Here is a 12,771-nt window from a genome sequence, read left to right as displayed (position 1 = left end):
CGATTGTTACTGATATTTACCTAATAAGAGTGACAATTTGGTGCGGGCCTAACGACAGAGATAAATTTTTTTAAATATCTTTATTCGGAAAGATACATCTATACATACAGATCGTCCTGTATTTTGGAGATATATAACATATTTATTCGGAGTCCGAGTCCTTTCTACCGTACTGCTGTCTCGGTAATTCGTTCTGCAATTCAAGAACGTGTTCTACCGGCTCTGGTTTTCCATCGTCGCCGATGCGGCAAGGACGCACGACTCCCTCCCTAAGCAACGACGTTATCTCGATATATATATTTTTTTATACATATAGGAAAATGTATTATCATTATGGCGTTTGTGCAGCTGGTAATATATGGCTGGTTTACACAATAATGTTATAAATATATATATGAAAACGACAGCTTTTATTTAGCATTAGATCTCGATATGATTGTGTATCTTTACGCATATCTTTGATCTGTGACGAATAAATAAAACCTCAATATATACTACTCACCTCGTTAATTTATCAACAAGATTCACTAGTTTTAAAGCTTCGTATTCCTTTTGCTCCTCCGTCATGCCTTCGAACGGATTTGGTTTGGGTTCCTCGAAACATCCGATTACTGGGTTTATCCTTAATAAAGAATCATCCGATTATTTATAAGACTTTTCATCCTTACTTTCTTCACGAGTATTTCTCCGCCGATTACTTACTGCTCCTTATACTTCTGATATTCTTCCGTTTCGCTATCTTCCGATTCGGAAGAATAAGCTGTTTCCGCCTGGCCACGACCACCTAATAATCCTTTAGTAGCAAACATTCCTGCAGCATTTCCATATCCTGTGTATTTCACCATGCGAGCAACTGTAAGTAATATCGACAATGTTAGCTCTCGACAATTTTAGTTCTAGATAAAATTATGCTGCTGGACTTATTTTAACATGGTAGATAAATACCATTTTCTTTACAAAGGACAAACAAAAGTTCCGCAACTAGATCGCGCAATTCCGTGATAGGCGATGTTAATAATTTGCATAATTTAGCCCTTAATGTTGTCCCTTCTTCAGGACGATGCATTACATCCTTTAATGGAGGTAGAATCTAAAAAATTTATATGATTTCATTATTTTGGACAGTCTCTTTGGAAATAGATAACCATTTATTCAAATCTTTTTCTTTTTACCAAGTCAAAGTATAGAGTTTGAATGAATAACTTCAAGTATATCACCAAAATAACTATTTTACCTGTAATCTTACGTATTTGCGAATAATCCTCTCTGATTTGACGAGTCTGACCAGTGCAGTAATTATTGGAGAGAAGTTTTCTATTAAATGCGTCTTACATTCTAATTTCTTATCTAAAAACCTAAGTAAAACGCATATGGCGCTCATATTCATGTTTTGGTATACATCTTTGCAATCGTTGCCCTTAGCGGCTTGTACAATTGGCGCATAACAGCTATACGGTATCACGGTCAGCAAATTGACAACGTTACTGAAACGTAATAATAAATATGACGTTCCTTCTAATGCTAAAGTTGCAATAAGATATCACAAATAGGTTTTACCTTTCAAGATCGTCTTGCTGCACTGGATATTTAAAAGTTAACAATTTATATAAAATTAACACCAAATTCTTATATTTCTCTTGATCCTCAACCCCGATATTATCTGAATGTATATACAAATTAAATAGAACTTTTAAAACTTCGCAGACTATCGTTATCTCCTCGGCCTAAGAGTAATGAGAAAATTTGAATTATTTTTAGATTTAAGATGGATACGTGTGATTAAAACATCGACGAATGATATAATAAATCTCTTTACCTTAATTACACGTGTCTCGTTATTCTGATTTTGCGCTGCAAATTCCTCTATTATTTTAATAAGATATACATCACCACACAAATCAGTTTTGACTATATCTCTCGTGGATGTATTTAGTGCGGTGAGTAAAAACAGTACTCTCATGTCAAACAATTTGACGTCATGAGGAACATCATCCGTATAACTTTTGATCCGATCGATGAGATAAGGCAAAGAAGATATCAATACTTTCAAGCGTTGCACTTTTACGCTGTTAAATAATAAGTTGCACAGTAGCTTCAGTGATTCTATCGTAACTGCAATCGAAAGCATTCATATATTTCAATATATGTATCGTCTGACATACAGCGCAGGTGTAAATGTATAAAGATTCTTTCATAGATTTTATATTAAATTTTTAATATTAATTTATATTAAATAAATGTGCTTCTATCCGAGATGTATTTATATGAACTTAGATAAAAAAATGTATTCTCCAATTATTCTTACCGATTGTACATGAGATTTGTTCTCCTTCGCATATCTTTGTCAAGCCCGCATTTTGTAATATAATCTTTATTGCATCGACAGTGATTAAGTCATCTAAGTTAGTTTTATCGCGGCTAGAACATAGAAATGTATAAATATAGCATACATAAATAAAATAAATGTATTCTAAAATATATATTTTAATATATAACGTTTTTTCCATGCCACCAGATGACTCCAGAATAAACACGTAACATTTCAATTATATATATTTTTTAAGTATGGGAATACTAAATAATTACTGATTTTGTAATTGTTAAATCTCATTACTTTTGATGATTTTATCATCTTTCATTGTTGAAAAATATTGTACTAGGTTATAATTATTTTGTGAGATACATATAACATAATTAAACTTACCTGAGTATCCTCAAAGCTGCTAAGCAATGATGATGTTGGTCTATATGAACGTAATCTGTTAAATAATAAAATAATCTGTTCCATAACTTCTCGCGTAAACAGGTACTATCCAGTTCTTCAAGCCTGGTCCTTTTATCATACTAAAATATAAATTGCATAATATTAATATATTATTCTAAGTTTCTATCGGAGAGTAAATGTACAAATGAGAAAAGTAAATGTACAAATGCACAATAAATTAATTAAAATTTAAAATATTGATGAGTAATTATTTCGTGAAACATGCGTTTGATAATTCAGCATACAGAATTGTGTGAAATCAATAAATTCAGATAAAATTAAGATTAATGGATTAATGTAAAATAAAATTTCTTCTAAAATTATAAGCTTTATAATAGATCTATCTCCGCGATAAACGCGAAAAACATGTTTTACGTTTCCCGGGAAATAATGAGACGTCTCATTATTAATAAATCTCCAAATACTTACAACTTTTAGAAACACAACAATATTTTTACAGAATTCCTCATATGTGCCGGAGATCAACTTCGGGATCAACTCGTTTATGTTAACATTTTCCATGTTAACTTTAGCTTAATAACAAGCACCTTCTAAATTGCATTACATTTTATTTCATAATATTGAACGTGACAACAAGTTCACCCACCGAATCGATCGAGCTTAACGAAGTTTGACAGCTGATTCTTTTTTCTCTTAACGCTCATTGGACGACAACAACACACACTAGCGAGAAATGCTCACGCTACGTGCTCCGCCATGCACCTAAATGCGCCGCTGTTCAACCGATAATTCGATGAGTTTCGGAACGCAGTTATAAAAATCGATGCTGCGAAAATACTCTTTTCTGATGCATTTCAGGACGCAGCGTAGGAGGAAATCCAAGCCCCTTGCCCCGCGCCGCGCCGATTTTTCACGACGGCGTTCCGAAACTCGTCGAAAAAAATTTCTGCTCCGATTGTGTATCAACACGAAGTCGCATCGATTGTTGCACACATACCGCAATCTGTCACCATCTGTCACTTTTAAAGGGAATGGGAGTAGTAACCTCGCCTATTAACTCAAGATATCTGATTAAGTGTACGCGTACGCTTAGAACAAATGATTATTTTTTATTTTTTAATTCGCCGCTGTCGTGAAGCTCGGATGACGTGCACGCGCGTGTGTCGATCGTTATAAGCCTAAATAAAATATAGCCGTTTGATATCGCACGTACAATTTTTTTTTTTAAAGCTACAAAGATGGATCAGATAAAGATCTCTAAGGTAATAAACTGATTCAATATTTATCACTCTCTGTAATTTATCGATAACGAATTAAGGACGATAGACGCATTACACAGATATAATGACGTGTTAATTATCTATTTATTGATATGCTCATTTTTTATTAAATTATAAAGTAGAGAACGTCTCCCTTTTTTTATTCGCGTGTGTAATATATATATAAATCTTCAGAAAAATACATATTTCGCAGGTAGAGAACGTGAGGATGCTAGATAAGTATAGCAACAATCATTCCATCGGTACGCTCTACCTTACAGTGACGCATCTTGTCTTTATTGAAAGAAGTGGCAAAAAGAAGATATGGGTAAATCATCTAATCTAATTATCTATCTCGCTGTGTTTACGTGACAAAAGTAACGTTTCCCACGAAATATCATAATTGCAGGTGTTATATACGCATATTGCTAATATAGAGAAACAGCCATTGACGACCACAGGATCACCATTGTACATCAAGTGCAAGCATTTCTTCATTGTCACATTTGTCATCCCGAAGGAACGCGATTGCCACGAGATTTATCTCACATTATTAAAATTATCCTGCCCAGGTAATAAGCAGTCACACATTTATTATATTTTTGCGCATATACCTTCTAATACAGAATAGATTCTAAGATAATTACCAGTAAGATAGATAATTGTATTCATAATTTTCATTGGTTTTATTTTAATACAGCCAGTGTAGAAGATTTATATTGCTTCAATTATCAAGAGAATAAAGATACGCTACCTAAGCATGCTGGATGGAATTTCTTCAATGTACAAAGTGAATTTCAACGGCAAGGTGTCCCGAACGAGGAGTGGTCACTCTCGTATTTAAATACTAATTATGAAGTAAATATCCATCGTATATTATAGTTTCAAAATTTTTACCGTTAACTAAATTATCGATTCTTTCAGCTTTGCGATACTTATCCAAGGTACTTATACGTTCCCAGTGCTTCTACTAAGAACATTTTATTAGGCAGCGCAAAGTTTAGAAGCAGAGGGAGGCTACCAGTTTTAACATATTTGCACTCAAACAAGGTTCGAATAAAGTAGTAAACTAAACGCGTAATGTTTAAATGAAATTCCTCCAAATGAAATAACTTTTTTAAGGCTGCCATTTGTCGCTGCAGTCAACCACTCTCGGGATTTAGTGCAAGATGTCCCGAAGATGAAGAAATGATGCATAATATATTGTGCACGAATCCTAATTCGCGGTATATGTATGTTGTCGATACAAGGCCGCGGGTGAGTGTGATTAAAATATATGATTCCTTTTCCAATTAAATATTAGATTTAATTCTACTTCTACTTTTCTCATTTTTTCATTTTTTAGTATTAAAAACAGAAAACATCTTTTTCTAAAACTTTGTAGAAAGAATATATTATTCAGTCGGAAAACAAATCGACGTTTAATTATTTCAATGATGAAAAATACTATAAATATATAAAATAAATAATTTCATATTTATTCCTAACGGATATAAGGTATCATTAAAAACCGAAACTTAATTCTGTTGGATTAGATTAATGCCTTTGCTAACAGAGCTGCAGGAAAAGGATATGAAAACGAAAACTTCTATGACAATATCAAATTTCATTTCTTCGGGATAGAGAACATTCATGTGATGAGAACGAGTTTAAATAAGCTTTTGGACTGTAAGTGTAAAATCTTATTATACTAAAATCTGGAGTTCGTGTACAAGACATCAGATGTTTCCGTGTTAAACTGTTAATAAATAATTTTATCCCTATTTGAATTTAGTACAAAGATCGACCTCCATGAGTGCATTCTTAAGCGGCCTAGAAAGCAGCGGCTGGTTAAAGCATATTCGCTCTATTCTGGAAACCGCTTGGTTTATCGCACGTGCAGTTTCGAACGGCGTGAGTGTGGTAGTGCATTGTAGCGACGGATGGGACCGCACTGCGCAAGTGTGCTCTCTAGCTGCATTACTGTTGGATCCATTTTACAGAACCATCCAAGGCTTTCAAGTAAATAATCCAACATTTGTTTGTCTAAGTTTCTACGCGCGCGTTTATAATTATCTCATTAAATTTATCCCACCTTACAAATATGATTAAGAAAACTCCTTTTTTTTTTTTTAACAGGCTTTAATAGAAAAGGATTGGTTGTCATTTGGTCATAAATTTAGTGACCGCTGTGGCTATGTCAGTAGCGATGGTAAAGAACTCGCACCGATATTTACACAGTTTATCGACGCAACGTACCAGTTGCTACAGCAATATCCATATAAATTTCAATTTAATGAATATTTTCTTTTGACGTTACACGATCATGTACATAGTTGTCAATACGGCACATTCATCGGAAATTCGGAAAAAGAAAGGCAAATGTTGAGGTATTACACTCTTATATCAATTGCTCTTCACGATAAATTCAGTGTAAACGAAAAAAATTATGATACGTATGAATTAATTTATTATTTTAGATTATCCGAACGAACGTATTCGTTGTGGGGTTATTTAGCGAATAATATGGACGAGTATATAAACCCAATCTACAGATGCAATCGTTACAATAACGAGGACTCTGTTGACATTCTTCAACCTAAATTGGCACCCCAATCTATCGTGTAATATATAGTTTTTCTACGATTTATATTCTACATTAACTTGAATATAAACCGTATTATTTTTGCAGTCTTTGGAGAGGCTTGTACTTCAGATTTGAAAATGGAATACATCCTAGAGAAACATGCGAAGACTTAATTCTGACAATTCACGATCACACAAGTTCTTTGGAGGATCATGTGAAGCTTTTGTTAAAAGTGTGTATCACAATTTGGACAAACAATATAAGTGGACGTTTTAAAATAAATTTTAACGAAAAATTAATATTTATCGATTATTATATATCTGTATTCTGATTTTCGGCTTCAATAGCGAGTTAATTCTTTGGGGCAACTTTTAAATACGAATAACGCTCAGAAAAAGGGAAAGCATAAATTTGATAATAAATTCATGAAGGATTCTTTATCGGAGACTATAATAGAGAACACCGCAAATCACGACGAGAAGATGAGAGCTAAACTAAGAGCAAATCAATTGGAGAATGAATTGAAGACGGTCGCTTTAGAATGGAAATCGTCGCGAAACATGGAAGAATGTGGATGTTCTACCACATTTGATGCTTTTAACAAAAAGGTACAATTGACAAGTGTACCCTGTAATAAATTGTTACTTAAAAGCATTCAATCATTTTACTTGTGACCACCTTGTTTCAGCATCATTGTTGGTCCTGCGGTGATGTACTATGCACAAGATGCATGGCGGTGCACACTAAATTACCTGGTCATCTGTCGCAGCGTGCCGTACCTACATGCAAATCGTGCTACCAAAGTTTCGGCATATCTGCCGCTAGTCCTTAAACGTGCTTGATTTAACGCAGACTTATGTTTATAATTCACATTTGTACACACGTATTTTGAGCGAAACAATGAAGAAACTTAGCACACATCAAGTAATATCGTATTATTCCAATTTATATCGTTTTTCTATATTTCTTTGAATTTTATTTCATTCGCATAAACGATCAAATACAAACAACGTAGTACCTGATTACAGTATGTACGGATACGGACTTATTTTCTAACTTAAATAACTCATTAACACATTAAAATTCGTGAATATTACACCCAATAATGGTGTTACAAACAATTAATAATAACAAATCATTGACTATCAACTACTATGGTACAGTCTATAAATGCCATTTACGTTTTACGTCAATGACTTTAAAAGCTGCTCATCAATTGTATTCTTCGGTATCTTTATATTAGAAAAAAATTATACATACACATACATAGATTAAAAGATTACTTTGCATATTCTGTGGATAAATACTATTCGCATTGCAATCAAATTGGACTCTGCCATAGTAGTTGAAGAATACAGCAACCATTAAATTGTATTAAATCCGTTTTTAGTCACATCAGGACGTAAATTATACATACCTTGCATTCACGTATGTTACATTCACAGTTCTTTGACTTTTTTAGTCTCTTACTAATGTGCCCCGTTGTAATATTAAATATACAAACTGAGTAAAATGCTATTCTTTAATGCTACAATACTTCACGATATTGTAGCTAAAAAACACATAAATACTATATTATTAAGGCATTGTTCATTTTAAAGAAAACACTCCATTGTAAATTTCTGAGTACAGATACACCATATATCACTCATTACACAAAAGCATATGCATAATCCGCGAGAATAGTTTCCTCAAATATACTAATACGACTTCATATACGATATCAAATGTCAATATTCTTAGACGAGTAATTAAATATCGATCATATTGCAGTGACTGAATTTGCTAGTGACTGGTAACCCTACTATCCACAATGGCAAGTGTAATGTGGAATGTGACAGTATTACATAAATATCTTAACGCGATAATATTCTTATTAAATTTTTTATAATTATTCTTCCTATTCTTTATTTGGTTTTCTTCGTCGTGGTCCATCGCCACTGATCAGTGATGTATCCTGCGACAATCATACGCGCACTTTTATATAACCGAGGATCATTTATAATAAAAAAAGCATTGTGTAAATTGAAAAACTTGAAACCATAAATTATGATTCTCACTATGAAATAAATAATTACAGTTTTACCAACCTTATCAATATCTATTACTTCCTCCGTTCCAGTCTCTTTCTCTGTATCTTCTATTTCTTCTATAATAGGTTTTTGTTCAGAATTTTGCTGATTTTCATTTTCCACAGCATCGTCGAGATCATCGTTCATCCCCAAAAACGGCTTTTCATCATCTTCTTCTTTAAAGTCTGTTTTGTCCTGAGATGTTCAAAGCAATATGAAAATTACATTATAGTTACTTTTAAGCATCTTGCATTTATATAATGTTACTAACGATAAGCAAGTAGTATTACATGCTGGATAATGACTTGTACTCTGCATACAAAGCAACTAATGTTATCAAATATTCACTTAAGGGTTTCTAAATATTTGTAAAAATAAGCTACTTTCTGTGCAAGTACTTGAATTATTTTACTTTGATCAGATATTATACCTCGGAAAAGCAGCAATAATACATTAACAGTACTACTGGTATCGCAGTTAGCAATATATATACTGCCCATATCCATGGATTGTCTGCAGTAAATTTAACGATCCGAGTCCATACACTCAGCTGTATCAGATAATCACAAAATGCTATATATTATAAGCACACAGAGTGATTTTTATCTATATGTTAATTTATGTATTACAATTACATCTCATTTCAAATAATACTTTTAATATAATTAAATAAGATATATAATTGTAATACATATATTATTATTTCTAAATTTATTATACGTGTAAGGTATACAAATTCTAGCATCGAAATGAAGTTGAAATGAGCCAACAATGAATAGGTCTTTTCATTACAAAAGAGCAAGTGAGGATCATAATTTGAAATTAACATTACTATTACAGCTGAGTAAAAGATCTAATACAGAACAGACGTTATATAAAAATATATATATAATATTTACATAATATACGTTATTAGCATTTGGACATGTAATAATATACTTTAATATGTTGTCAAGCAAGTACTTTCAACGTTTCGTTCAATTTTTATCATTCACTATGCGAATACCTCACGAGCTCGTTTGCACAGATACCAGATGTAAGCTACAACTGGTATCGCGCAATACAAGAAATATAATGCCCACCATCCTGGCTTATAATTCATCGCCTTCATCATTCGACCCCACAAAGAATCCTATAGAATGTTATAATTTGCATACTAAAGAATTAATTGCCTATATTCGAAAGTCAATCTTTAAATTTAATAAACTGATTGATTTGCACACATACACGCATTTGCAAACTTTTGTATTATCTTCATATATTTCATGTACACATATTGTAGAAAATTTATTGCACAACTATGAGCCATGTAAAAAAAATCGTTAGAGTGTGGATGAAAGGATACTTACGTTTTCCTCAGCAATTTTAACACGTCGAATCTCAAAAGTATCATCCGCCCATTTCTTCGCAACTTTCTCATCATCCGTTATAATTATATTGTCGAAATATATGTCGGGAGACATCGACCACAGTTCAAAACCAACGGCGCTCTAAAACATTTTCGCACATCAAGTACCGTATCTACAATAAGTATTTACATAACTAAGAGACATTCTGTTCTTTACGTACAATTGGCATCATCTTGAACGGATGTTCATCATTAAAGTAATCAGGATTGTGTACAAGTTTAGGCTTCCATTTCCCCTTGTAATTAGGATTGTTAACGAGCGGCGCCAGCCATTTTCCTTTGTATCGTGGATTCTTCTTCAATTTCTGCTTATACGGTCCGCAACCAGAAACGTCCGCGCATTTCGGATTTGGTACTTCTGGAGCCTCCCATTCACCATCCATCTCGACGTCCCAATCATCGGGCTTAACCGAATCCGGATTCGGAATCATGGTCGGCTCGTCCTCGAGCCATCCCACTGGCATGACGTCTTCCTCGTCGACTATCTGTGCCGGAGCATCTTCGTCCCAGTCATCGGGCTTCTCCGCTAATGGATCGGGAATCTTTTCTCGGTCATCCCAATCTTCAGGCTGCTTATCGTCGGGATCTTCTATCTCCAGAGGTGGATTCACAGGAGGAGCGAAATCGTCTAGTAACGAGCCCGAGTTTAGATGTTTATTATCTACTTTGATTTCGTAAATGTTATCAGGCCGTACGATCAGAGTATACAAATGCGGGTTCTTATCTTTGAAATAATCTTCCAGACGATCCTTCCCTTTCTTGCAGTGTTTCTCTGTGATTGTACCGTTTAATGGATTTTTATGTCGAAATATAAAATGGAGCTAAAGATAAAAAAATAAGTACAAAGAAATGTGTGTCAGTAACTATTCTATGACACGGTAGTATATTTAAAATAAACAAAGCGCATGTGTGCTGATACCTTGTGATCGTTGCCACACTTATCAGGCCCAAACATTATGGTATATGGTGTTTTATCTTGGAACTGTTTCAAGTCCCCATATTTATCATCTAACGTGAGCAGCTTAAGATAGGCACCGCCACATTCCTGTCCCTCTTGGAAATTAACCTCATACTGTACAATCAAGGGCTTGTCTTCAAAGTAAAATGGCTTAGTTAATAAAGTAGAAACGGCAGCATGTCTAGCTTTGCTCTTGAGCACTAATCCTAGATCTCCATCCTCGCCATGTCTCTTAGGTTCCTCAATGGACCAAATTCCTAAATAACAAAAAGTTAGCTTTACCTTTAAATTAAGTCTACATGGAGAGCACAATTAACAAAAGGATATAAAAAAATTTTATATTAACCATCATATTTAGCGATATCTTCGTCAATATCGTTCTTCTTTGCTTCCGATAACACCCACGAATTCTTAAATCTCTCTTCGCTGTCAAAGTGCTCCGCTAGGTGAGCGAAGCCGGAAAGTTCTGGACTTTTGTAAGTCGGCTTCGGTATTGCATCACTGACACTGCTGTCGCTGTTCTCATCCGCACTTAATATACTACAACACGCACTCAGGCAAACAAGCACAACACTCGCTACGATTCTTGCCATTTCATATTCCTGAAATGAAGAAGAACGAAATGAAAGTTGCCTGAAACCGCCTTCGCCTCATGTTCGTTTCTATCAATGTAGATTAACTTTAATCTCGATTTAACTTACTTCTTATCTTTTTCTAATTCTAATAAATAGAAAAAAAAATAAAAAGTAAGTTAAACTGAGATTAAAGTTAATCCACATTGATAAATAAACATTAATCCACTAATGTCCATTTCTACCAATACCTCGACCAATACCGATTAGCTTTAATCTCGGCTTAACTTACTTTTTATCCTTTTCTAATTTTAAGAATTAGAAAAAGATAAAAAGTAAATTAAACCGAGATTGAAGTTAATCCTTTTGTGGTAGAAATGGACATAATTCACTTAAGCGCGCCTGTGCGACTTGAAGCACGTCGCGAAACGAACCCAACGAAAAAGAAGACCGAAAGATTCTCAAAATATCAAAAAAACACTTTGCCTAAGGCGATTAAAATTACATTTATGAAATCGACGCACTTGAGAGACGAAACGGGTCAGTCGTGCGAAACTTAACCTCGAATTTGCAACGTATGTACACACACACCACCGCGTGATCACAGCGTGACGCGCAATTTTACACGAATCCTTCGGTTAAATTGGCCCGTGTCACACGGCGATATCAAGAGTAAATCCCCTCCGGGAACGAAGCGTTGTCTTACCGGTGGTACGAGAGGAAGTCAATTCACCGAATCCTCGGACGATCAGCGTCAACGGCGAGGCCGGGATCCGTGTTATTCAATTATTTAATAAACGATAATTTAATCTGGCCACGGTAGGGCAGCCCTGCGACTCGTTGTCCGAGACTTCCAAGGAGCGGCGCTTCCGGAAGTTGCCGGCGGGATCGCGTTAATTGGGGCAGTGGCCCTAATCGAGGGATTCTCGCACCGTTCGACCGACCCTCGCGCACACCCGACGACGGAACCGGACGCAACGACGACCGGCAGTGAAACGTGGTGGAACGGATATTCTCGTCAGCAACGCGCCAGGCTCGAGTGATACGTCCGTCCCAGTCCGTCCTCGCATCGTTTCACGCAACTGCACCTTCTACACTCTGCCGTGACTGCCGTGTCCGTTCCTTCTCTCGAATGTACGTACTACACCCGTTTTCGTTTCGCCTACACCGAGTACAGAACCCGTTCAACGCCGACGCGTGTACCGCCTTGT

General features: G+C 35.0%; 3 protein-coding genes across 4 annotated transcripts; 1 reads left to right on the top strand and 2 right to left on the bottom strand.

Moving 5' to 3' along the window:
• Window positions 1-61: 61 nt before the first annotated feature.
• Window positions 62-3,439, bottom strand: Ric8a (ric8 guanine nucleotide exchange factor A). The gene is made up of 10 exons (XM_071705209.1): window positions 3,194-3,439; window positions 2,705-2,844; window positions 2,306-2,418; window positions 1,817-2,112; window positions 1,558-1,724; window positions 1,235-1,484; window positions 946-1,090; window positions 703-853; window positions 503-622; window positions 62-269 (listed from the first exon to the last, which is right to left on the bottom strand). Exons 1-10 carry the CDS (start codon window positions 3,284-3,286, stop codon window positions 143-145), a joined length of 1,602 nt encoding a protein of 533 aa, XP_071561310.1. The 5' UTR covers window positions 3,287-3,439; the 3' UTR covers window positions 62-142.
• Window positions 3,440-3,675: 236 nt separating this feature from the next.
• Mtmr6 (Myotubularin related protein 6) lies at window positions 3,676-8,644 on the top strand. The gene is made up of 13 exons (XM_071705206.1): window positions 3,676-3,987; window positions 4,199-4,312; window positions 4,394-4,556; window positions 4,685-4,842; window positions 4,909-5,034; window positions 5,107-5,241; window positions 5,520-5,652; window positions 5,759-5,985; window positions 6,103-6,353; window positions 6,444-6,587; window positions 6,656-6,782; window positions 6,898-7,158; window positions 7,239-8,644. Exons 1-13 carry the CDS (start codon window positions 3,964-3,966, stop codon window positions 7,380-7,382), a joined length of 2,007 nt encoding a protein of 668 aa, XP_071561307.1. The 5' UTR covers window positions 3,676-3,963; the 3' UTR covers window positions 7,383-8,644.
• Window positions 7,476-12,615, bottom strand: LOC139771961 (calnexin). 2 transcript variants are annotated; one of them, XM_071705207.1, is made up of 8 exons: window positions 12,267-12,615; window positions 11,335-11,590; window positions 10,950-11,245; window positions 10,192-10,851; window positions 9,972-10,112; window positions 9,053-9,172; window positions 8,641-8,817; window positions 7,476-8,507 (listed from the first exon to the last, which is right to left on the bottom strand). In XM_071705207.1, the coding sequence occupies exons 2-8, from the start codon at window positions 11,579-11,581 to the stop codon at window positions 8,451-8,453; spliced, it is 1,698 nt and encodes a 565-aa protein (XP_071561308.1). In that variant the 5' UTR covers window positions 11,582-11,590; window positions 12,267-12,615; the 3' UTR covers window positions 7,476-8,450. The 2 variants fall into 2 exon arrangements, with proteins under 2 accessions (XP_071561308.1, XP_071561309.1); XM_071705208.1 differs by lacking the exon at window positions 12,267-12,615 and adding an exon at window positions 12,066-12,240.
• Between the last annotated feature and the right edge of the window lie 156 nt (window positions 12,616-12,771).

Source organism: Temnothorax nylanderi, unplaced genomic scaffold (genome assembly GCF_030848795.1).
Source record: "Temnothorax nylanderi isolate EJ_2023f unplaced genomic scaffold, tnyl_v1.0 TNYL_tig0045_pilon, whole genome shotgun sequence".
Lineage (NCBI taxonomy): Eukaryota > Metazoa > Arthropoda > Insecta > Hymenoptera > Formicidae > Temnothorax > Temnothorax nylanderi.
This window is presented reverse-complemented; position numbering and strand designations above follow the sequence as displayed.